This window comes from Dreissena polymorpha, chromosome 1, assembly GCF_020536995.1.
Source record: "Dreissena polymorpha isolate Duluth1 chromosome 1, UMN_Dpol_1.0, whole genome shotgun sequence".
Lineage (NCBI taxonomy): Eukaryota > Metazoa > Mollusca > Bivalvia > Myida > Dreissenidae > Dreissena > Dreissena polymorpha.
In genome coordinates this window covers 101,114,125-101,137,130 of record NC_068355.1, presented here as the reverse complement: position 1 = coordinate 101,137,130, position 23,006 = coordinate 101,114,125, and the positions used below count along the sequence as shown (strand labels likewise).

Sequence of the window (23,006 nt, the reverse complement as noted above, 5' to 3'; positions counted from 1 at the left end):
AATGGTGAAACGCGATGTGATTCTAAATTAATTACAATTTCTTCATTTTAGGTGGGTTGATAAACCAGAAATACATATAATTAATTTTAAAATCAATATGTCTTGTAAACAATTTTAGGAGCGCAACTGCACAATCGGCATGTTGCAGGCTACCTTCCCCACTTGCTAAAGCATCCGATCGTCAAGGATGAATGATTTGATCGTTTGCTTGCACATACTGTAGTCAAATGAGCACATGTACAATTTTAATTAAAAATATTAACTCATAATTGAGATAATAAAGTTTGAAAAATGCTGCGTTCTAAAAGTCAACAAGTGTAGTACAACGCTATATAATTCTATTAAATTTCAATTTCATCATAATATCGGTGGGTTCTACACCAGGATACATGACATTAATAAGAAAAACAATATGACTCATATGAATATTAATGAGCGCAATGTGGAAAGCCGGTCGGGCATTAAGACGTGTAAGTTAATGCGTTTTACTTTTTACATTATTATTTTACGATGTACGATTTTGAGAATTTTACTTTTTCAGTGATTTTTTAATGTGTTATGTTGGATATGTTAAAGTTGATCAATTTCAATTAAATTTACATGAAGTATTATATATGTGTTGAATAAGTTTGAGTCCAAATTTCAACAAAATCCGTTATAAATATATATAACATGTTTCTTCCATTAATTTCATGACAAGACACCAGTGCAAATATGAAACAACAAACTATTTCGAAATAAAACGCGAGTATGTGCTCTACAGTTCGGTTGTTGCGGTTTGAAATTGCACAATGCACACTACGCTTTTTGCAAGCTAAGAAGGAGTGCATTTATTTTAAGGCAATTAATGTTATACAAAGGCATTCATCTTTAAATTAAGTAGAGAAGCACGTATATTATTTTATTAGAAATGAGATGTTTTGTAAGTCCAGTCCGATTAAGACTTTATACATGTGTGTTCCACTCAGACTAATATTCTACAAACTGTATGCGTGGAGTTTCGGAATAAACATAAATGTACTACCCACTAGCAGGCCGATATTGCAGCTATGAAACAACCTAAAGCTGGTCAATATGTACGATGAAAGATTGAATTCATTCGACACAAATATTAAGGTGTATTTATCGTAGATTCAACACGGGAATTCAATTATCAATCAGGTGCATTAGCCTTAACTAAGACTCATTTTTTCTCAAGCTCTGCTTTTAAATTAAATTATTAAATACCATGCAGTGATTTGCACTTGACTTTGTCGAAATCACCCTTTCAGTATAGTGTTAACATTTATATATAACGCTGATTTAAGAGTTTTGTCGGTACATTCAAATGTCAACTTGTTTACTTACAAGACAGGCGTACATGTGATTAATTAGTTAACAACCTATCTGTCACAATTAATTGTGACTAATAGGTTGTTATTGTATAAAGTGGTTTTATTAGTGATATAACTAGTTGTGATAGTTTACAGAACTCTGAACAGTACATACGTTTTGATGGAATGCATAACTTCATTCAAATGCATGTTCATCATTGTGTAAAGATGTATACCTTGATACAGTATGTCTACGCTAGCAGCGTTTTATCCTCCAAATGATATTATATAAATATTACATGGCTGACAGGGTGACAGTAAATTTGTCAACTTGAGGAAATACTGTCAACCAAGGCGAAGCCGAGGTTGACAGTATTTTTCCGAAAGTTGACAAATTTACTGTCACCCTGTCAGACATGTAGTATTTATTTTATTATACCGAACAAACTATTCCAACATGAACAATTTATATGAACCATTAACAAATTTAATATTCATTAATTGTATCTAAATTCAGCAATGAACAACCATTAATATGTTGAGTGGGTCAGATTTTCGGGCCGAGCAAAATAAACTTCGCTTTATTCGGAACCGACCTAGTAATCGATTTATCCCATCAATTTTCTTAGTCGTCAATTATTTGTTTAAAAATATATTACCGAACCAGCTTTCCGTATTTTATTTTATCCCACTTTTACAGCGAAATCGGTTGATTAAAGCCCCGTTTATTAAATTTCATCTATAATCAACGGCAAGGCTATAATCAATGGCACGAAATGACGTCATCAACTGCCGAACCGGGACTACTTTTTCCCACGCACCGCGTCACCTGTATTTGCCAAGTGCATCAATAATAAAAACAATCTCAAAAGTTTGTCAATCTTAATGACCTTAAAACAAAGAAAAGTAGCCAAAAAACGTGTTTTTTGTCATTTATTTTTATTAAAACCTCTAGTATTAGCTAAATTTACCACTATGCAAATAGGTTCTGTTGTTGTTGCTCCCCTTTGAAGAAGTCACTTCGAGTTGCTCCCCTTTGACCGTAGAAACAATCGTCTGGACCAAGAAATCCTGTGTTAATTTACAAGCTGTACTCGGATATGCGTCCATCTGATTTTTCTTCAAAGCATCTTTTCAACCTGGCAATACGCACAAATGGCACTGCATCCCAGTGGTTCTTGCGTCAACAATTGGGTGTCAACAAGCTAGGTCAGATGCTGAAGGCCATGGCAAAAGACGCCGGCTTTCTCAAGCACAAGAGAATAACGAACCACTCAGTTCGCAAATTCCTGGTCCAAAAACTTCGAAATGCAAACATTCCACCCACTGAAACCATGGCCATAACAGGGCACAAAAATGTCCAGTCCATAACCAATTATTCCAACATATCTGTTGAACAGCAGCAAAAGTGTCCATTCTTGCTCAGTCCAGTAAATGTAACAATCCAACAGATTCCTCTTGTTCACCTTCATGCAGCGAAACTATGGCCGAAATGCAGCCTAGACAACCACTGTCTACCGTCAAACAAGTTGATCTTGATGTTCGCCCCACCCAGTCACTTCACCAGCAAATGTCTTTCTCTAGTTCGAACAACTTTGCCTCACAATTCTTTGGTGCCACTTTCAACATTCAAAATGTATATAATTAGATTAAATCAAGTAATCTTTGTTATTTCGTCACGAAATAACCACATATTATAACAAAGAAGCAAATACTGTGCACCTCGTGATCGACTTGATAGTTTGATATCGAAAGTGAATTGTGTGTGGTGTTAGGCTACCTTGTAAACAAATGTAGTTCCTTGTATATAACAACTTAATGTCATATTGATATCATAAAACTTTAAGATTTGCAATTCAATATGATTAAAATTGTAATTAATAACGCTCGACACTTTGTTACAGAACGATATTCTGATTTTAAAAAAAGATTATTTGATCAGCGGTTATTTTTGGAACGCGGAGTAATACACTGACCTTGGTTACACTACAGTCATTATCAAAGTACGACAAACACTCATGAAAACTTATTTTGTTTAAATACAAAAAGTTTACTGAATAAAAAGTGGGATAAATAGAATAATAGGTCAGTGTTGATTATAGATCAGGTTTATCATGCTCGGCACGAAAACGAAAAAGCACTCGCCAAGGCTCGTGCTTTTTGTTTTCTAAGCCTCGCATGATAAACCTGATCTATAATCAACACTAACCTATTATTCTCTATTTCATCACTTGATTACGCAATTTGTGACGTACTCGTGTGATGTCATTTCGGTGACGAAACATTTTGGGACAACAATATGGACGTGGTGGTTTTTTAACAGTAAAATATTTGTTTAAAGAATCGAACGAATCCAAAACGTATTTCGGATTGCGTGTTTGTCATGCATAACACCTTAAGAACAGACACTGGAAGTGTATATCGTTGTAACTAAGCATTGGATTAAAGTTACCATTGAGGTAAGCGTGTCGTTTATACTAATTTGATTTTTTATTACTCCTGTCAAAGCTTAAATAATGGCATTAATCTATTCTACAGCACAGTTTCAGCTGCAATCGATATTTTAATTATCCAAACACAACAGATATGCAAAACTGCGTACTGCGCATGCGCGAATGGGACAGTACAATTTTCGAACATTCCGCAAGTGATTGCTAAGGCAGCGGGATACAGTATTTTTTGGACAGTAATTTTTTTCCCGCTGGTGGCACGTGATTGCCAAGGTAGCGGGCGACAGTATTTTTTGGACAGTAAATTTTTTCCCGCTGGGTCTTACAGTATTTCTTTGTCACGATGGCCTATGGGAGTTTAGCATTGTGAATAAAAGTGAGGTATAATAAACATTTATATATACGATTGTAAGTCTAAACAAACCTAACAATTTACAGATATGTCAGTATTATGCCATAATAATTATGGAAGCTCATGGAAGCCGTTTTGAGTATGAAGAAAGAACATATGCAATAGCTCTTATCATTGAGACCTTTTGAATTGAAAATAAGAAAATAATTCGAGCGTGTATGCTACCTCCAAGATCTTAAGACATAGGTAATAGATCATAAAATGTTGAAATCTCATGAAAGCAAGATATCCCATTTTTGCTAGAAAATGCAAAGCGGCTGGTAAACACGCAACTATACAAAAAGGATTGAAATATAATTCAATATTTTATTAGTGATATTCTTCTCATTATGTATATTATACTTGTCAGAAAACCAATGGCTTAATAGTAACATGATTGCTTTGAAAGCATAATAACACACTATTTTTCTCCATGGTGTGGTTAATTGATGCTGTAAATTACTGATTGTTCAATTTAACCTGTGCGCTTACCACGTAAATATCTCAAGAAAGCAAATAATGAACCACTTAAAAATATATTCTTCCTTTTCAAAGATCGCTTGCCTTTTATCATCACACTTGATTGTCATAATTATTATGCATAATGCAAAAAAGGCTGTGTTTGATTTTGATTTAAGATCAATAAAATAACATTAGGCAGCCAAAAGAGACATTTTGAGACAGGATTTTTGCACCGCTCCATATATCAATATAAGTTACGATATTCCTAATGTCTGATCTTGGCTCAAAGATACGGGCATTTTGATGAAATGACACCCTTTCTTCTGTCTTTGTGCAATTGCCCCCTTGAAAAAACGGTATTTACTAGTGAACAACCGACACTTTAAAATACTTTTGTTGTTTAACAAACGTTTTCTAAAATAATTTGATTATGTTTCCGTTTGTCCTCGATCTTTCCTCTAACTTTTCCAATCGACGAAAATAGGCATTGGTGTTTGTAAAAGACGGTGTGTTATTACACAGTCAATTCTGTTAAAATCATGGATTTAGCTTTTATTCTCAGAGCGACGTACTGAACAAGACTTTAACGTATTTATAATTATTTTTTAGATAAGTATATTATATTGTTCTTATATAAAATATTATGCACAATTGTACACTAAGCTTGCCTATATTAAAATTGAAAAATCTTGTCCGACCTAAAAACACGCATAGCAAAGTACAACGTATGCAGCCACATTATGAAAAGGTTCAGAGATAGGCCAAGTGTGTTATCAATCGATGTGATCCAAAGGGCAGAGATCGGTCTCCAAAGGGCAGACATGTGTCCCCAAATGACAACAATCTCTCCCAAATTAGGGCAGATATAATATGTCTATAAAGCGCACAGATCTGCGTCTATAGGGCAGATATATGTATCCAAAAGGCAAGGTCTGACTTCAAAAGGCGGATATATGTATCAAACAGGAAACACATATTTCCCCAAAAGGAAGATATTTGTCAACAAAGGGCAGATATCTGTCTTCAAAGGGTAGAGATATGTCTTCAAGAATAATACCTAGTTTTATTATACATATAATTGTGTATTGCTTTTAAATACATTATTACAATAAAGTATAAACAAAGTTTAATGCCATGGGTCCACTCAAGTCGCCACAGGAATAAGAAATAGGATTTATTTAATAGTTGTTTTAAATCAAATCTATGGCTTTTCATTCTATTCATTATGCGGGATACCTTTTGATTTGTATGGCAGACATATTGTTATAGCAATTATTACATGTAATCAGATATATAACATGACGTGAAGTAAAAACAACATCATAGTGTAAATCATATGATAAACCGGTAATACGTCTATTGAATTTTGAACATATGTTAAAATTATTGCAGTGTGGGCATCTTCGTCGATTACATTTAACATATAATTGCAGTTGATATAATGAAGTGAAACCCCAGCTGCTGGAGCAGTATTACATTCCCATTATAAACAATTAGTTCGTCCTTTATTTAAGGCAAGTGACAAATTGTCAAAACAGTACGATACAACACAATACGAAACAACACAAACACATAGAAGAATAAAGAAGGGGTCACCGCCTTGAAACGGTCCATGCAAAGCATTTGGGGTTTAAACTAGTTCTAGAGCGCTCACACTTAGCCCAGCAATACTCATGATAGTGTAAATACGAGTTAACCTCATAGCATTGCGACTCGAATTAAACAATAATAAAAGGGAATTAAAATGCATTCACTTTAATTACCATTTAATTAGATAGATTGATTTAACTATTATGATACAACATGTTAATTAAAAATTTTCAATACATTATAAAACAGTAAAACAATAAACATGTATAAGAAATGAAACCATGTCAATAACATCATACCAAAGATTATACAATCAAGAGAACTAAATCTCTTATTTCCGGTGTGGTCCTTGGATATTGGAGGTATTGACATAGAGAGCATTGGCATACGATTAATATATATTAAAATGTGGATCAATTAAAAACTAACAATATAGATATGAAAGGATGATTACATATTAAGAAAGGGAGTTTAAATTGACAACTTAAAATTAGATAAACTTGTAATATTCCTTATAGAGGAAGGTAGTTTGTTCCACAGAACACAAGCGTTATATGCAAAAGATTTAGCACCAAAACCTTTGACTTTGGGTAAAATATAGCACCCACTTTCACTAGATCTAGTCTTGCACGAATGAAGAGTGTCAAAAGGAACAAAATGTTGGAGCAAAACCATTTTTGATTTTGAAAACATGACAAAGTGTAGTTTGTTCCACTCTCTTTTGAACAGGTAACCAATTCAAAACCTTAAAATGTTCATAACCTATATGTAACCTATGACCTAGATTGAGGACAAACCGTTTTAATTTATTTTGTGTGACCTGGGTCCGACTGTAGTCGGTTGACTGTGTGGTCGACCGACGCTCGTCGGCCGCCAACTGACCGTTCGTCGCGTTCAAGGAGCAAGTTTCCGCGACTGTGGTCGCACGACGGTGTGGTCAGTCGACTGCGGTCGTGGTAGTCGCTATTTTTATGAAAATAACCATTTCCCCCATCAACATCCGACGGCGAAAATACACGCGAAAAATGAAAGACGAAGAGAGCAACGATTCGATTCAGTGCCATTCGTGGTCCAAAAAGGAGATATCCTTTTAGAGCTTGTTATCGAGAACAAGAACCTGCTGAAGGGAAAGCACGGGCAATTGATGACCGAGGCAAACAAGCGAAAAAGTGGCAGGAGATTGTGGCAGCCATAAACGCGTGTGGGGTGGCGTTGAGGACAGCAGTCACATGTACCAAGACCGCCTTGACACCTGCAGGAGACTCCAAGACAGTCTGCGACGGTGCAAGACAGTCTCCCAGACCGGCGGAGCACCAGCAGATGACACCCAGACAGTCTGCGATGGTGCCAAGACCGTCTGTGTACCTGCACTACACTTCCACACAGTCTGAGACGGTGCCAGACAGTCTCTCAGACAGGCGGGGCACCTGCAGGAGACTCCCAGACAGTCTGTGACGGTGCCAAGACAGTCTCCAGACCGGCGAGGCACCTGCAAGAGACTCCTAGACAGTCTGCCGCGATTCCAAGCTCATCTTGGCACCTGCATGAGATCCAGAGACAGTCTGCGACGCTGCCAGAAAGTTTACCAGACCGGCGATGCACCTGCAGGAGACTCCCAGACAGTCTGCAACGATATCATGACCATCTGGGCACCTGGAGAAGACTCACAGACAGTCTGCGACGGTGCCAGACAGTCTTTAAAACCGGCGGGGCACCTGCAGGAGACTCCGAGACAGTGTGCGACGGTACCAAGACCGTCTTTGCACCAGAAGGAGAATCCCAGACAGTCTGTGACGGTGCCAATGCCTTCTAGGCACATGCAAGAGATTTTCAGACAGTCTGCGACGCTGCCAGAAAATCTCTCAGACCGGCATGCCACCATGAGACTCCTAGACAGTCTTCGACGGTACCAGGACCGTCTGAGCAGCTGCAGGAGACGGTGCCAGAAGTCTCTAAGACCGTCAGGGCACCTTCAGGAGAATCCCAGACAGTCTACTACGGTGTGCAGACCGTCTGGTCACCAGCAGGTTACTAAAAGACGGTCTGCGACGGTGCCAATACCGTTTCGGCACCTCCAGAAGACTTTCAGAAGTCTTTGACGGTGCCAGACAGTCTCTCAGACCGGAGGGACACCTGCAGGAGACTCCCAGACAATTTGCGACGGTGTCAAGACCGTAAGAACACATACAGGAGATTCCCAGACTGTCTGCGATGGTGCCAGACAGTCTCGCAGATCGGCGGGGCACATGCAAGAGACTCACATACATTCTGCGACGTGCCAAGACCTTCTGGGCAACTTCAAAGACTCCCAGACAGTTTGTAACAGTACCCGACAGTCTCTCACTCCGTCGAAGACTGTTGACGAATCTCCTGCAGGTGTCCGGACGGTCTTTGCACCGTCGCAGACTGTCTTGGAGTCTGCTGCAGGTGCCCCGACGGTCTGGGATACTGTCTGACACCGTATGATTGTCTCCTGCAAGTGCCAGGACGGTCTTGGTACCGTCGCAGACTGTCTTGGAATCAATTGCAGGTGCCCAGACGTACTTGGCAACATCGCAGACTGTCTGGGAGTCTCATGCAGCTGCTCAGACGGTCATGGCACCGACACAGACTGTATTTGAGTCCCTGCAGGTGTCCCACTGTTCTGGGAGACTGTCTGTGAGTATCCGGCTGGTGACCAGACAGTCTTGGCATCGTCGCCGACTGTATGAGAGTCTCCTGCCGGTTCCCTGACTGTTTCGGAGACCGTCTGGCATCGTCTAGGAGTCGCCTGAAGGTACCGAGACTGTCTTGGCATCGTCGCCGTCTGTCTGATAGTCTATTGCAGTTGCCCGACAATCTTGGAGAATTTCTTACACCATCTGGGAGTCTCCTTCAGGTGTCCTGACGGTCTTGGCACCGTCGCAGACTGTCTGGGAGTCTCCTGCCTGTGCCCCGACGATCTGGTATATTTCTGGCACCGTGTGCGAGTCTCCTGCCGGTTCCCCGACGGTCTGGGAGACAGTCTTCAGGTACCAAGACGGTCTTGGCATCGTCGCCGACCGTCTGAGGGTCTCTTGCAGGTGCCCCGACGGTCAGGGATACTGTCTGTCTGTCTGGCACAGTCTGAGATTCTCCTGCAGGTGCCCGGATGTTCTTGGCACCATCGTAGACTGTCTGGGAGTGTCATGCAGGTGCGCCGCCGGTCTTGGAGACTGGCACCGTCGCATACTGTCTGTTGTTCTTCTGCAGGTTATCAGATTGTCTTGGCACCGTGGCAGACTGTCTTGGAGTCTCCTGCAGGTGCCCAGCTGGTCTGGGAGACCTTCTGAAACCGTCGCAGATTGTCTGAGATTGTCTTACAGATGCCCAGACGATCTTGGTACCGTCGCAGATTGTCTGGGAGTCTCCTTGCACGGGGTTTGGGTGCCGACAAAGCGTCAAGCGACGAACAGTCGTGGTGTGAGTGGTGGACTGCGGTCGCTCGACAGTATGGCGAACAACGCGCGGTCGACTTACGATCGTCGCTCTCTATTAAACCCGGTAATCGTCGCACGACGAATATTCGCTGGTTCTACCATAGTCGCCCGACCATGGTCGCTCTCATTAAACCGAACCCTGAAGTTTATGTGTCCAAAATTAAGTAATACCATGCTACCAAAAACAACATGCGTAATCTAAATGACGATTAGAGCCATTAACACAATTTTCTGAGAGTGTAATGAGAGAAAATCACGTTTTCTATACAGTTATAGAAATAACTCAATGTTAGTAAGGGGACCAGATCAACAGAGTTACCACTTTTTGAGGAACGATTAAATGAAATTACGAACAAGTGTAAATTATATTCCTCACTTTTAGAAAAAGATTTAAGAATATCCAGTATTGTTATAAGACACTGAACATTTCACAAGATACAACTATGAAGATTGTTCTCCTGCTCTGGATTCATCATTTGAACCAATAAATTCCATAACTCAGAGCAATATTTGCTTACTCGGATATTTCGACTATATCACCTCGTGTCACGTGACCATCCTACGTCACGTGACTCGCCCAACTGACCAGCACATCGCTGAGGAAGACTACGTGATATATTCAAAATATCCGAGTAAGCAAATATTGCTCTGAGTAATGGAATTTATTGACTCAAATTTCACAAGATGGTTACGTAATTCATAGGTCGTTTATAAGGCAAACGAATGTAGGGGTTTCACACTTTTCTTATCTGATGACCTTAATAAATTCCAGTATTTCTGTAAAATTTAAGCAATATAAGAAAGTGATGTTTTAAAACATACAGTTAAGGGTATTATTGAATCAGTATTTCATGAGTAACAAACAATGCACTATGATGTATCATATGTTTTAATTTAGAAAATAAATATTCAAAAAAAATTGTTGGATACTTTCTACCATTAAGTCTTTTAAATAAACTAGATATGACTGTATATATACTTCATCATCATATATGATACTTCTATAGCGCTTAGCCGACTTTACGGAATAAAACGTTTACATGATATAAGGAGATACAGACTGTTGAGAAATACTTGAAGTAATCTTTTTAATGGAATGAGCATTATTTAGAGTATAAATACAAGTTTTTAAATCTTGTAAAGAGCCATTCCGTAGCATGATTATGTCATCCAAAAATCTAAGCCAAACAAATGGTTTAATAGGCTTATTGTGAAGAAAATCTTTTTCAAATTTTCCCATAAAAATCGAAGCATATGCCGGTGCCATAATGCTACCTATATCAGTACACATTGTTTGCAAATAAGCATAATTAATTAATATTTAGTATCAAAACGAGTGAATTTAATACACAGTAAAGTAGTTCGAAATATTTTATGTACTGGAACTGCATTCAGACACGATTGACCGACCGGGATATCCAAGTGGAAGACTGTTATAAAATGGCGTGTGTGTATTTTAAAAAACTTGGAATTTAGGGCATCAAATATGTGTTGAAAAACAGTCAAACTGTTTACTTATATCGGGTATGTTGATTCTTTGTTTCTTCAAAACATGTTTGGATATCCTCGTTCACTGACTGGAGTTTAATTGTTTCCAAAAAGGAACTGTGCAATAACGGACGATTAGTATTAGCATGTATACCACGAAGCAAGCATGACATTATCTAACAATGCAGTGTACTAATTGGTGTTATTCCATGTGTGTTTACAATTATCACACCATTGTTTGCCTTTGAAACAAAAAACATTTAGCAGACTATATTATTAATGGGTATTGCCAAATGTGCTTTACAAAGTAGTGTATATGCACAAAATAGTATGAAAATACAACTATAATAACTGCAGTATGTACGGTGCTAACAACAGCAGATATGACGTTGACACAACGCAAATAAGTTGTAATTTACAGCACCATAATTTTGTAACATACACGAATTCTAACCTTTCTACGGGTTTTGGTAGTCTTAAAATACAAATCGCCTCTTAAAACTACGGAACCAAATTGGAACATCATTGCAGTATAATCTGGGCAGAAACAGAGAACAACGGAAGACCAGAAACATGAATATACGGACTAAGCGGTGGCATTATGCTTACAAAATTTCGTTATTATTATATTATTTTAAATACTCTTGCCATCGAATCAAATGTACAAAATTGCATGTTAATATATTTTAAACGTTTAGTGGATCATAATGTTTTTTAAGGTAAATACAAACGGCGATAGAGTCAAAGCCAATCTTATATACATGGAAAAACTATAGCCCTTTTTGTATAATAATTGCATTTACATGAAATAAATGAAACAACTGACAAGACAGGCGCAAATTCCTTAATTTAAAATATTTATATGCTGTCATCGTCGATAACGGTCAGAACAAAGCGTTTTAAGTTGAATCATTTCACTGAACTGTCAATATTGTACAAGCAGTCATTTTTTATCAGGAGAGAAATGAGTGTTTTGATCTTAACGTAGTTCCTATAAGGTACGCGAACAAATGACTACATTACATATGCCATACATGCAACACTTTATATACCAACAGATTATACATGTGATTTGTACCAAATGCTTCATTTATAGTTGTGGCAACTATAAACTATTCTTTCTTTCTTCTTAGTTTTGGATGTCAACGCTTAGCCGATTTATTTAGCCATGAAAATATGTTTAATCATTTATATATCGTAGACAGCTGTACCAGAAACATGCTACAAATAGTAACGGTATTCTGCAAACACCCGAGTTAAGATACAAGCCACCATTTAAATTGACTTAATTTTATTTTTTGCGTCAGTTTAAACCTACACACTGCATACATTTGTCTTACTGAACATGAACATAATATGTACTGTACCATTGTATATGGTTAGATTATATGGTGTTCACACAGCATTTCATTAATAACATATTTTTAAAATTGTTATTTTAATGTATGTATGTGTCGTATTATGTTTTGTTGCTCATTATCGAAATAAATCTATCTAAATATTACATAATAACTATATATTTAATCATGTTATTATTATTATTATTATATATTAATTTTTCAACTAGCAACATTATAAATATAAATTATTTAATAAAAAGCAACATGTATAGCACATACAACCAGTTGACGTGTACACGTTATACGTTAACAATTACTAATGGATTTACCGTTAAATGAGTATATTATGTAACAACACTCGCAATTTTAACGAATACAGTTTTAAAAAGGCAATTGAAATAGAAAAATGTGTGAATTATTTCAAGATTATTGCAAGTGTTTAATCTGTAACTTGGCAAAATGGGATTTAGGTGACACTTAATTGATTTAATTTCAACATGATTCAGAACTTAATAGTCCTATTGCGCCTTCGAATATCACAACAGTAAATATCACAACAGTAAATATTATAATTACAATGACATTTAAAAAATGCTATGATGACAAGTAAATGTCAAATAACATGTGGGATAAGTTTATGAAAATCAAGATTTATAATCAGGAGAGCAATTACCCTACCCATTAAGTTAATTAAGTGACGGCAATCCATTAAACGTCAGACTTCGTAATAATTATCGTTCGGTTTACCGCCGCGGAAAGGTCAATGTTCTTTATGGTTTAATCCAGTTTGGAGGTAAGCTTAACATACATGTCGTTCATCTCATACAAGAAATAAATATGTCACTATCCAACATTAGTTAGACGATGCTCGTTTTGGCGCGGTGTCCAAGATGTTAGCCTGATACCCCGAAAACATCTACAAAGCGGTTAAATTAAAAAAAGTGTGTATATGGTAGATTTATACATTCTTCCTAAATATGTGATCTGCTTTCTGCAAAATAAACTACACAGTTCACGGCTAATGGGGATCTTCTTTCCAACATACAGTTTCTTTTATTGTTTCCTTGAATGTTTTTGGTAAGAAGAAACAAGTAAGACTATTGTGTGTGTGTGGGGGGGGGGGTTAAATTTAAAACATAGTTTCAGCTCTTTTTTGATGTGGACTCAAATAATAATTTTACTATTAATGCCAGATCTTTTTAAAAAACGCGAGATTTATCATTAAAACAAAAGACCAATTAAATGATTAAATGAATGTTGATTTATGAACTTAAAATATCCGTATTTATATACTTTTATTTATTTTATGGTACATTATTATACAATTTGAGCTTTTAACAAGTTGCAGTTTGATTAGAAAGTTAACCTGTATTTAGTGATGTATTTTTAAAACGCTTCTAGTTGTTGCCGGCCTTGCTACGCACAATTTGCGTACTTTGGGTTCGACGACAAACTATCGAATCAATCGAGGTTTAAAGTTTTAATAGATCGATAAAGGTATCTGAAATAGAAACAATTAATACATGCAATTAGGTATATAATCAAGATAATATATGTATGCATTCAAATGAAATACACATTAATAATGACTAGCGTTGCATGGCGGTGTGAATATTACTCGCAATAAGTTATTTTAATAAATAACTAATAAACACAACCGTAACCGTCAGATGTCTTAAATAACAATACAAACAATTTACAGATAAAATAAACAAAAGATTCAAATAAGTTACCTGCAGGAATATAAAATGTCCTACACAAATAATATAATGTTTCAATCAAAGATTGAATGGCTGTCTAAAGCAACCTTCAGCAAACAACTGAATAAAGGGGGGAAAGTGTATGATTGGTTGTTACGTGCACGTGCTAAATTAGGTTAAATTCAACTATATGTTAACTATAAAATAACTAAGACTACAGACTTTATATCAGAGCTACCTAAAACTACTCGACATTAATAACAAATAACTTAGTAACGATAAATATGAATTTATACCCTGTGAAATATTCCCCCTGCTTTAGAAATGTCGTCTCGACATTAATTTATATATGTTCTATAAATTTATAGAACTCGCGGTACTTCCAAAGTTTGCAATAACACAAACACATGGTATCAATCGTAAGTTTTATTATAAAACATTCAAGTACAATAACTTGCACATTTTTGTTCGTAATAACACAAACAAATGGTAGGTATCCATCATAAATTTTATTATACAAACATTTAAGTACAATATATGGCAATTTTTATAAAGACACATATTTACAATTTTTTTAAAAATAACTATAACTTATGCCACACTTCTGTCTATAAGCAAATACTTCACATTATTATATCACTGTTAGTCTTTACCGTTCATATATAATACGAACCCGCAACGTAGAAGTTCGGCGCTTTACGTTGGCGGTTCGAGCGACGTATGGTTACACTACCGTCGTCATTGTTGTCACGTGATTGTGTCCGTCGTTGCGGTATAACGTATCTCGGAGCTTTTTGCTCTTTATTTTGATGTTGCTCCGTTATTCCCAATGGCAGCAACAAGTTTCTGTGGACACGACGTATACGTTTGGAGTGAGGTTGATCCTTCTTGACGTCATACACGGGAATTTCAGTATTTGGCTGGTCAATTACCACATATGGCCATCTTCCCACTTGTCAGCGATTTTCTGTTTCCCGCGTTGAGTCACATTTCTTACTAAAACCAAATCACCTGGAATGATTTTAGTGGCTCTAGCTTTAGTGTCATATACCCTCTTACTTTTTTCTGCATTTTGAAATGCGTTCTCTCTTTCGCACGACTATACGCAGTCGCCAATCTGTCGCGAAGTTTGCGGCTGTACTCATTCTGGTTACCGTCCCATTATCGTTCGACGGTAAATCAAGTAGTGCGTCGATCGCTAACCTTGGGTGACGTCCGAACATTATGTAGTACGGCGAATAACCAGTACTGGTATGAATTGTGCTGTTGTACGCATGAACCATCGGTGCAACATACGACTTCCAGTCGGCTTTCTTGTCCTCCTCGAGTGTGGACAACATGTGCAGCAGTGTCTGGTTAAATCTCTCTGTCATCCCATTACCCATAGGGTGATATGGAGTTGTTCTTGATTGTTCAATTCCAGCTAACTTGCACAGTTCGCTTATAAGGCCAGACATAAAATTGGTACCTTGATCACTGTGTAAACGCGCCGGAAAGCCGTAATGCACAAAAAACTTCTCAAACAAAACTTTCGCTGTTGTTCTTGCTGTCTGATTTGTCGTTGGAAACGCCTGCGCATATCGCGTAAAATGATCGGTGATAACTAAAATATGCTCGTATCCACCTTTTGATTTTTCTAAACTCAAGAAGTCTATGCAAACAAGCTCCATTGGTGATGAGGTTGTAATGTTCACAAGAGAACTTATTCCGGCTGGAGTTTTGCTTCTTATGCATCGGGCGCAATTACTGATCTTGTCTTTTACAAATCTTTCCATGCCAGGCCAAAAGAATCTTTGTTTGAATAATGATAGTGTCCGATCACGTCCTTGGTGGCCGAGGTCATCATGCAGGCTTGAAAACACTATCTCCCGTAATGCTAATTGGCAAAACTAATTGGCTGTACTCCTGCTCACATATCTTAGTTCTTCGGTATAAAACCCCATCCTTCAACTCAAGACTGGGCCAGTGTCTGCTATATTTCAAAACACCGGTACATTAGTCTGAGGAAGATGATACAGAAGGTCTTGTGCCAGCTTGTAATTTATGAATAACCTTGGAAATTACTGGGTCGGCCAGCTGTGACTTTCTCCAATTGTGAGAACTCAGGGCGTATGTTTGCAAGACATCTTCTGGAACTTGATCACAAGCCTCCGGTTTGTCTTTTACAGGTGCGGATGTACTGAAACAGTAGGGCGCTTGTTTAATCCCTGCTGTTACGGCAGTGGTTATAGCAGCTATTGTTTCTGGTTGCACTACCACCCTGCTTAATCCATCTGCGTCGGCGTTGTTTTTACCTGCCCGATAACGTGTCGTAAAGGTGTAGTTTGATAACGCAGCAAGCCATCGTTGCCCTGTCGCGTCCAACTTAGCACTCGTTAGCACGTAGGTAAGTGGGTTATTGTCCGTTATAACCTAAACTTCCGCGCCGTAAAGATAGTCGTGAAACTTTTCCGTCATTGGCCATTTCAACGCTAAAAATTCCAACTTGTGCGCAGGATAATGCTTCTCTGACGGTTTAAGTGAACGGCTTGCATAGGCTATGACCTTTTCGTGGCCGTCTTGGCGTTGATAAAGTACAGCACCAAATCCCTTTGAGGAGGCATCTGTGTGCAGAATAAACGGCAATGTATAGTCTGCATAGCCTAAAATAGGTGGATTGGTAAGCTGTCTCTTTAACTCCTCAAAAGCAGTCTGTTGGTCGGATCCCCATTGAAATGGAACTGGTTTTATTGCTTTGTTGTTTCTTTGTGTTGTACGTTTAGTCGGATGGCCTATCAGCAGGTTATTTAATGGCCTTGCAATGGAAGCGAACCCTTTGATGAATCGCCGATAATAGCCAACAAAGCCGATAAATTGGCGTACTTGTTTCACAGACTTTGGGGTTTGCCAATTTTTTACTGCTTCTATTTTGACCGGATCTGCTTCTATGCCATCTGCTGATACAACATGGCCGAGGTAAGTGGTTCTTGTCTTGAAGAATTCACATTTTGATGGTTTGATCTTGAGGTTATATTCAGCCAAACGACAAAATACTTGGTCTAGTCTTGCAATCATGGTATTGACATCTTTGGAAAAAATAATGATGTCATCCAAATAAATGAGGCAATCTCTAAGATTTAAATCGCCCATACAGCGTTCCATCAATCTTTGAAAGGTTGCGGGGGCGTTGCAAAGTCCGAATGGAAGGCGGTTACATTGATAAAACCCTAGTCCATCCACTTGAAACGCTGTCTTTTCCTTGTCCTCTTCTTCTAACTCCACCTGCCAGTATCCACATTTCAAGTCCAACTTTGAAAAGTACCGTGATCCTGCTAACAGATGAAGTGTGTCCTCAACTTTTGGTATTGCATAACTATCTTTCTTGGTGTTTGCATTTAGTTTTCTAAAATCTATACAAAATCGTATGGTTCCATCTTTTTTCCTGACGATTACACAATTCGATGACCATGGACTTTGAGACTCTTGTATAGCTCCCATTTCTAACATTCCTTTGAGCTGCTCTCGGACTTCATTGAAAAGAGCTGGGGGAACTCGTCGAAAAGGCTCTTTAAAAGGTTCTGGATTTGTCAGTTTGATGGAGTGCTTAACTGCGGTTGTGTGTCCGATGTCAAATTTTGATTTTGGAAACACTGTTTCCCATTTTCTAAACAACTTGTATACCTCTTGCTTTTGTTCCGGACTTAAATCAGTTCCGTCGAGATCAACATCATATTCATTTTTCATGTCCTCTAGTTTTGTTTTGTTTTCTGTTTCAGTATTGACAGTTGATATGGTTGCGCTTGATGGTTGCAGTATTGAAGCTTCACGCAGAACTTTTACTTCCTGTAATTCACACAGTTATTGTTTTGCTCTTATCTTTACAGGTCTTGCAGATATGTTGCACAATCTCACAGGTACCCTCGCAGTTCTTCCACGAGTATTTATGGAGACAACTCTTGGACATACCAATGCCCCATGACTGTCAATTTGGCATTGTTCTGTTACTGCTGCTTCAGTGTTCTGAAGTTTTCGCAGAAGACCTACAACTGTCCTGGTTTCATATGGCTGCAACATTATGTCTTTGGTTGCAAGTACTTTGCCGATGTTTAAATGTATTGCATGAAAAGCCGCTTTCCATTTATCATCCGGACATTCATCACTGCACAGGTCTTTCATATGTCTAATAATGTTTGTGCCAATAATGACATGAGCACTACCATGACTCTCGCTAACCGGTGCAAATAGAAGAATTGTTACCATTTCCATATCAAAAATTTCGCTTCTAATCGTTGCCTGTATATATCCAGAATATGGAATGTTGGTGCCATTAGCTGCTTTTAGTTCAAGATCGAATTCTTTCAGTGACATCAGTTCTGGCTTTGGTGTCATTTTGGTGTAAAAGTTTTCAGTTATAACACTGACCTGCGACCCACTGTCAATAAGCGCGGTTGTCTCTTTTCCGTTAATGGTAATAGTAGATAGGTTAGCATCGCCTACCATTCTACTAAAAATGTTTTCCACTGGTTTCTGTTTGGGGATAGTGGTATCTTCACAGCCCTCATTGACCCCATCAATTAGAGCTGATTCCCGTTTAAATGATGTTGAGAGTTGCTGTCTCTATGATAAACATCTTGCGGCAATGGTCGTCTTCCTCTATATGGTCCTCTGTTTCCGGAGTAACCTCTGCCTCGTGAAAACGTTCTCCTATTTACGGATTGAGGTCTATTATCATATCTCTTGTAATCTCTTGTCACATTTTCACTTCTATTGTCCTTTCTTGCTTCTTTCTCCTGTGTTAATACATCTAGTTGTTTTTGCATACTTTGTAATTTCTCTGTTAGATCATTCAATATTCTAAATTGTTGATCTAGTTGCATTGTATTGATCTGTTTGGTATGTTCTTTTCTCTCTTGTGATACTGTTATTTCCTGTTCTTCTCTTCTCACTCGTTTCCGTAACTCTTCAAATGTGAGAGAGTTTTCAAAGAACACTCTAGTGGCATTCTTTAATTCAGAGTTTCTCAAGTATTTCCAATACTTTGTTTTCTTGTATTTCTCCCTTTTCTAAAGCTCTTTGAATCATTTCTTCAATTCGTATACCCCATGATGTTATGTCTTCTTCTTTATTTTGTCTGGCATGATAAAATTCTTCCATTATACTTTGTCCGCTTTTTACATCACCGAAATTACTTTCCATCGTTGACAAAATGTTTTCTAAGGTTGCTGTGGCTTTCAATGTTGATAAAACTTTTCTTGGTCCTCCAGATATCGCATTTTTTACGCACTGTTTCAGTATGTCTTTCTCGTAAATTTCTGACCGAATCATACTTTCGATTTCTATTTTCCATCCTCTAAATTGAGTGTGGTCCGAAAATTTAGGAACACTCGGTTTCAACATTAATGGTAGATTAGGAAGCACTCTTCGTTCCGCATTTCTTTTATGTTTGTGTCGGTGATGTATATCTTTATGTTCTAATACCTCGTCTAATGACGTAATTGTGCTCCGTGTCTCCATAATATCTTCTTGCAATTCTTGTTTTGTTCGTTTCCTTATTCTTTCTTCTTTCTGTTTACGACGCGTTTCTTTCAATAATTCTTGTTCCTTGAATCTTTTTGCTTTCTCTTTCAGATGAAGTTCCTTTTTTAATTTCATCTGTTGAAGCTTCATTGCTTTCATTTCAGCTTTAAGTGCTTTTTCATCATCATCTTCATCACTTGTAATTTCATCAATGTCACTTTTGTGGTCTTGTTCACATTCGTGACATTCAGATTGTGTAAGTGTTTCAGTACTGCACCGCACCCCCTCATTAAAAATTCTGTCCTCAGAATCAGCATGTTTCTGGAATGTTTCCTTCATCTCTTTAGTCAACCAACTAAGTTCCTCATCTATTGAATCCATGTCACTTTCATAATCGTTGCCATGGTAATCATCAGTCTTTAATCCAACAGTTAATCCAACAGCACCATCAACATCATTATCATGGTCAAGTTCAGTCCTCCTTTCATGTTCCATTTCTTTACAGTTGTGCTGTAATCTTTCTCCAACAGTTTCTCTTCTTAATTGTTTATGCTTAACCTCATTTGCATCATTCACATCGCTATGTTGGGCTGTTTTGTTTTCTATTCCCATCTTTATCAATTCATCTCTTTGTCGCTGAATTTCACGAATCTTTGAGTCTCGTTCCTTTATTTTATTCAGCATTTCAATGTCCTTTTGACTTTTCAACTCTTGTTTCTTTAATGTTTATTGTTCTTTATGTTTCTCCCTTCTTTGTCTCCTTAATTCTCTATCAGAATCCATTTTCAAATAGTTATATTCACACTCACACTAATTTCACACTAAGCACTAAGTTATGATATTGATCCGAACCATATGCAGATATCAAAGTCTTCTCTTTAATTCACTTCTCTTCACAATATTCTTTGCACTTTACAACACAAAACAATTCATTCAAAACTAGTATGTAATTAGTATTTGTTCAACTTCACTCACTCTAGATTCAATTTCATAATGTCAATCAGTAATATTAATCACTTGTCGTTAATATTACTTTCAATGCAACAATTCACAATTAAAACTATTCTCCCAGTGACTATTTCACTTCAGTCGTACGCACTTTTCTTCAATAACACTTTTGTAAAACACACACTTCAATTTCATCAACCTTCAAATTCACAATTCATAACAGTTGCCTTTCTTTTCAACTCAAAAATGTACAATATACATGTAATACAACACTAAATCACTAACTTCAATAGTGACCAATACATCTAATTCAATGTTAACACCTATGTATAATAGTAACCCTACTTGTCATATAACACAATACAATAACAAAAAATTGTACACATTCATTCAATTATTGAATACCAAAAATAGGTATTATTATTAAATGTTCAACTATTTATTTCTCTTTATTAGCTCTCTATTTAATAATCACTTAATTAATAAACAATTACTGTAAATTAGATTAAACTAAAGTCAAAATAAATGTTCAAGTTTTATCAAACTCAACAAAAATCTAAATAAATGTCTACAAACAATTAAAATAAATTCAGTGAAATTAATTCACAAATTATGATTTAATTGATGAATTAATCTTATTTAATTATAATAATAACACCTATAGATGCGTATTTATGAAACAATTGAACAAAACAATTTGATTAAACTATTTACAAATACACTCTCACACACGTACAACTATTTACAAATACACTCTCACACACGTACAACCATACATATTCAATCACACAATCATTGAATACTATGTACCATACAACTAAATCGCTATCTGTACAGATTCGATACCCTATTTCCGGTCCGAAAATAACACTAGTCACTTTACCGTAGTGTCAAGTGTAACCCGCAACGCAATTACTATTTTCATTTCCTAAATTATGTACTTACCTGACATATGTACTTTAGGATTCTATCTCGGCCCGAAAATAACTCGCTATACGGTAGGCGCCGCATTATAGACGACTACCGGAAATAATCAACTTTCGCGCATGCGTATCGTAGTATCCTCTCTGCACGACCTCATGCTCGAATCACTTTTCTTCTCGGCGCCTTCGAAGGCGTTTGTTACTCGCTATATTTCAGCATGGCAGAAGTGTTTATTAAAAATAATAATAATCGTTCTCCGTTTGTGGATAACGAGGAAGAAGATATGGGACACAGTGACGTGAGTAACAACACAGTGTCTGGCAAGCAGAAAAAAAGACGTTCCAAAGTAGACTTATTAGAGGAACGTTTTGACGAGAAATACGGTAAACTTGAAAACACTTTACACAATATTGTTGCATTGTTGCAATGCCAGTCACAAAGACATGGTAATTCAACGCAGCGGAATGGCAAAAGCCCCAATTATGACCAGGGGAGTGATAAAAGCCCCAATTATGAAGAGAGAACTGGTCAAAGTTCCACAAGTAATCGTCAAGATGACGTGCTTTCCATTCATCCTGCTTCCTCTGAAATTTTTCGTTGTCTGATTCAGAAGAGGAAGACACAGAGCACAGTGCGAGTGTACGCAGGTGTTTGAAAGACATTTTTGGAGAAGATGCATGTTTGAAAAAAGATGCACAAAAGCTAACTGGCATTTGCTTAGAAAATTCACAGAAAGAAATTTTGGAACAAAGCTATCGGTCTAAGACACCTAATAATGTAACAGCCTTTTCTGAAGAGTTCAAAGATTTATTTCCAGTTGATGAAGACACTGAACATTTTTTACGTGTACCTACATTGGACGATATTGTGACACGTGTCTAACAAAGAAGTTTGGTTCTAGAGCTTCATTCGCTAAACATGGAACTTTTCTGTTTTCACAACCAAACAAAATGGTGGAGAAGACCGCATACAGAGGACAACAAAGTGTCTACATGGGTATTGTTACACAGATGTACATGCAACAAGCTCTTGCAATGCTAATGGACATGGTTACAGATAAACCAGACATTGAGAAAAAGGTGAAGGACATTTTTGCTTTATCCACAAGAAGTCTAGATCAATTTGGTAGAGCAGGAGCATTTTTTCATATCATACGTAGACAAGTTACAATGAGCGAGACTTCTTTATATGAACTTGATGATTCAAGGACAATCAGTAACCTATCCTTGAGAGGGGACGGGGTGTTTGGTGAAGAATTGGAAAAGACTCTCAAACTAAAGAAAGACAAAAGAAAAACACTTGAAGAGTTATTGCCGGAAAAATTGCAAAAGAAGGAAACATTTAAGAGGAAAGCCAGTGACCAGACAGAACAACAAACATCTGTCCAAAAGACAATATGTTAAGACAAATACAAGAATGGGTGTTCAGCCAAATGAATACAATAGA

General features: G+C 37.3%; 1 protein-coding gene across 1 annotated transcript; it reads right to left on the bottom strand.

Moving 5' to 3' along the window:
* Window positions 1–16,187: 16,187 nt before the first annotated feature.
* On the bottom strand, window positions 16,188–20,300 carry LOC127841369 (microfibrillar-associated protein 1-like). Its single transcript, XM_052370212.1, has 4 exons — window positions 19,650–20,300; window positions 17,853–18,014; window positions 17,398–17,453; window positions 16,188–16,371 (listed from the first exon to the last, which is right to left on the bottom strand). Exons 1-4 carry the CDS (start codon window positions 20,298–20,300, stop codon window positions 16,188–16,190), a joined length of 1,053 nt encoding a protein of 350 aa, XP_052226172.1.
* Between the last annotated feature and the right edge of the window lie 2,706 nt (window positions 20,301–23,006).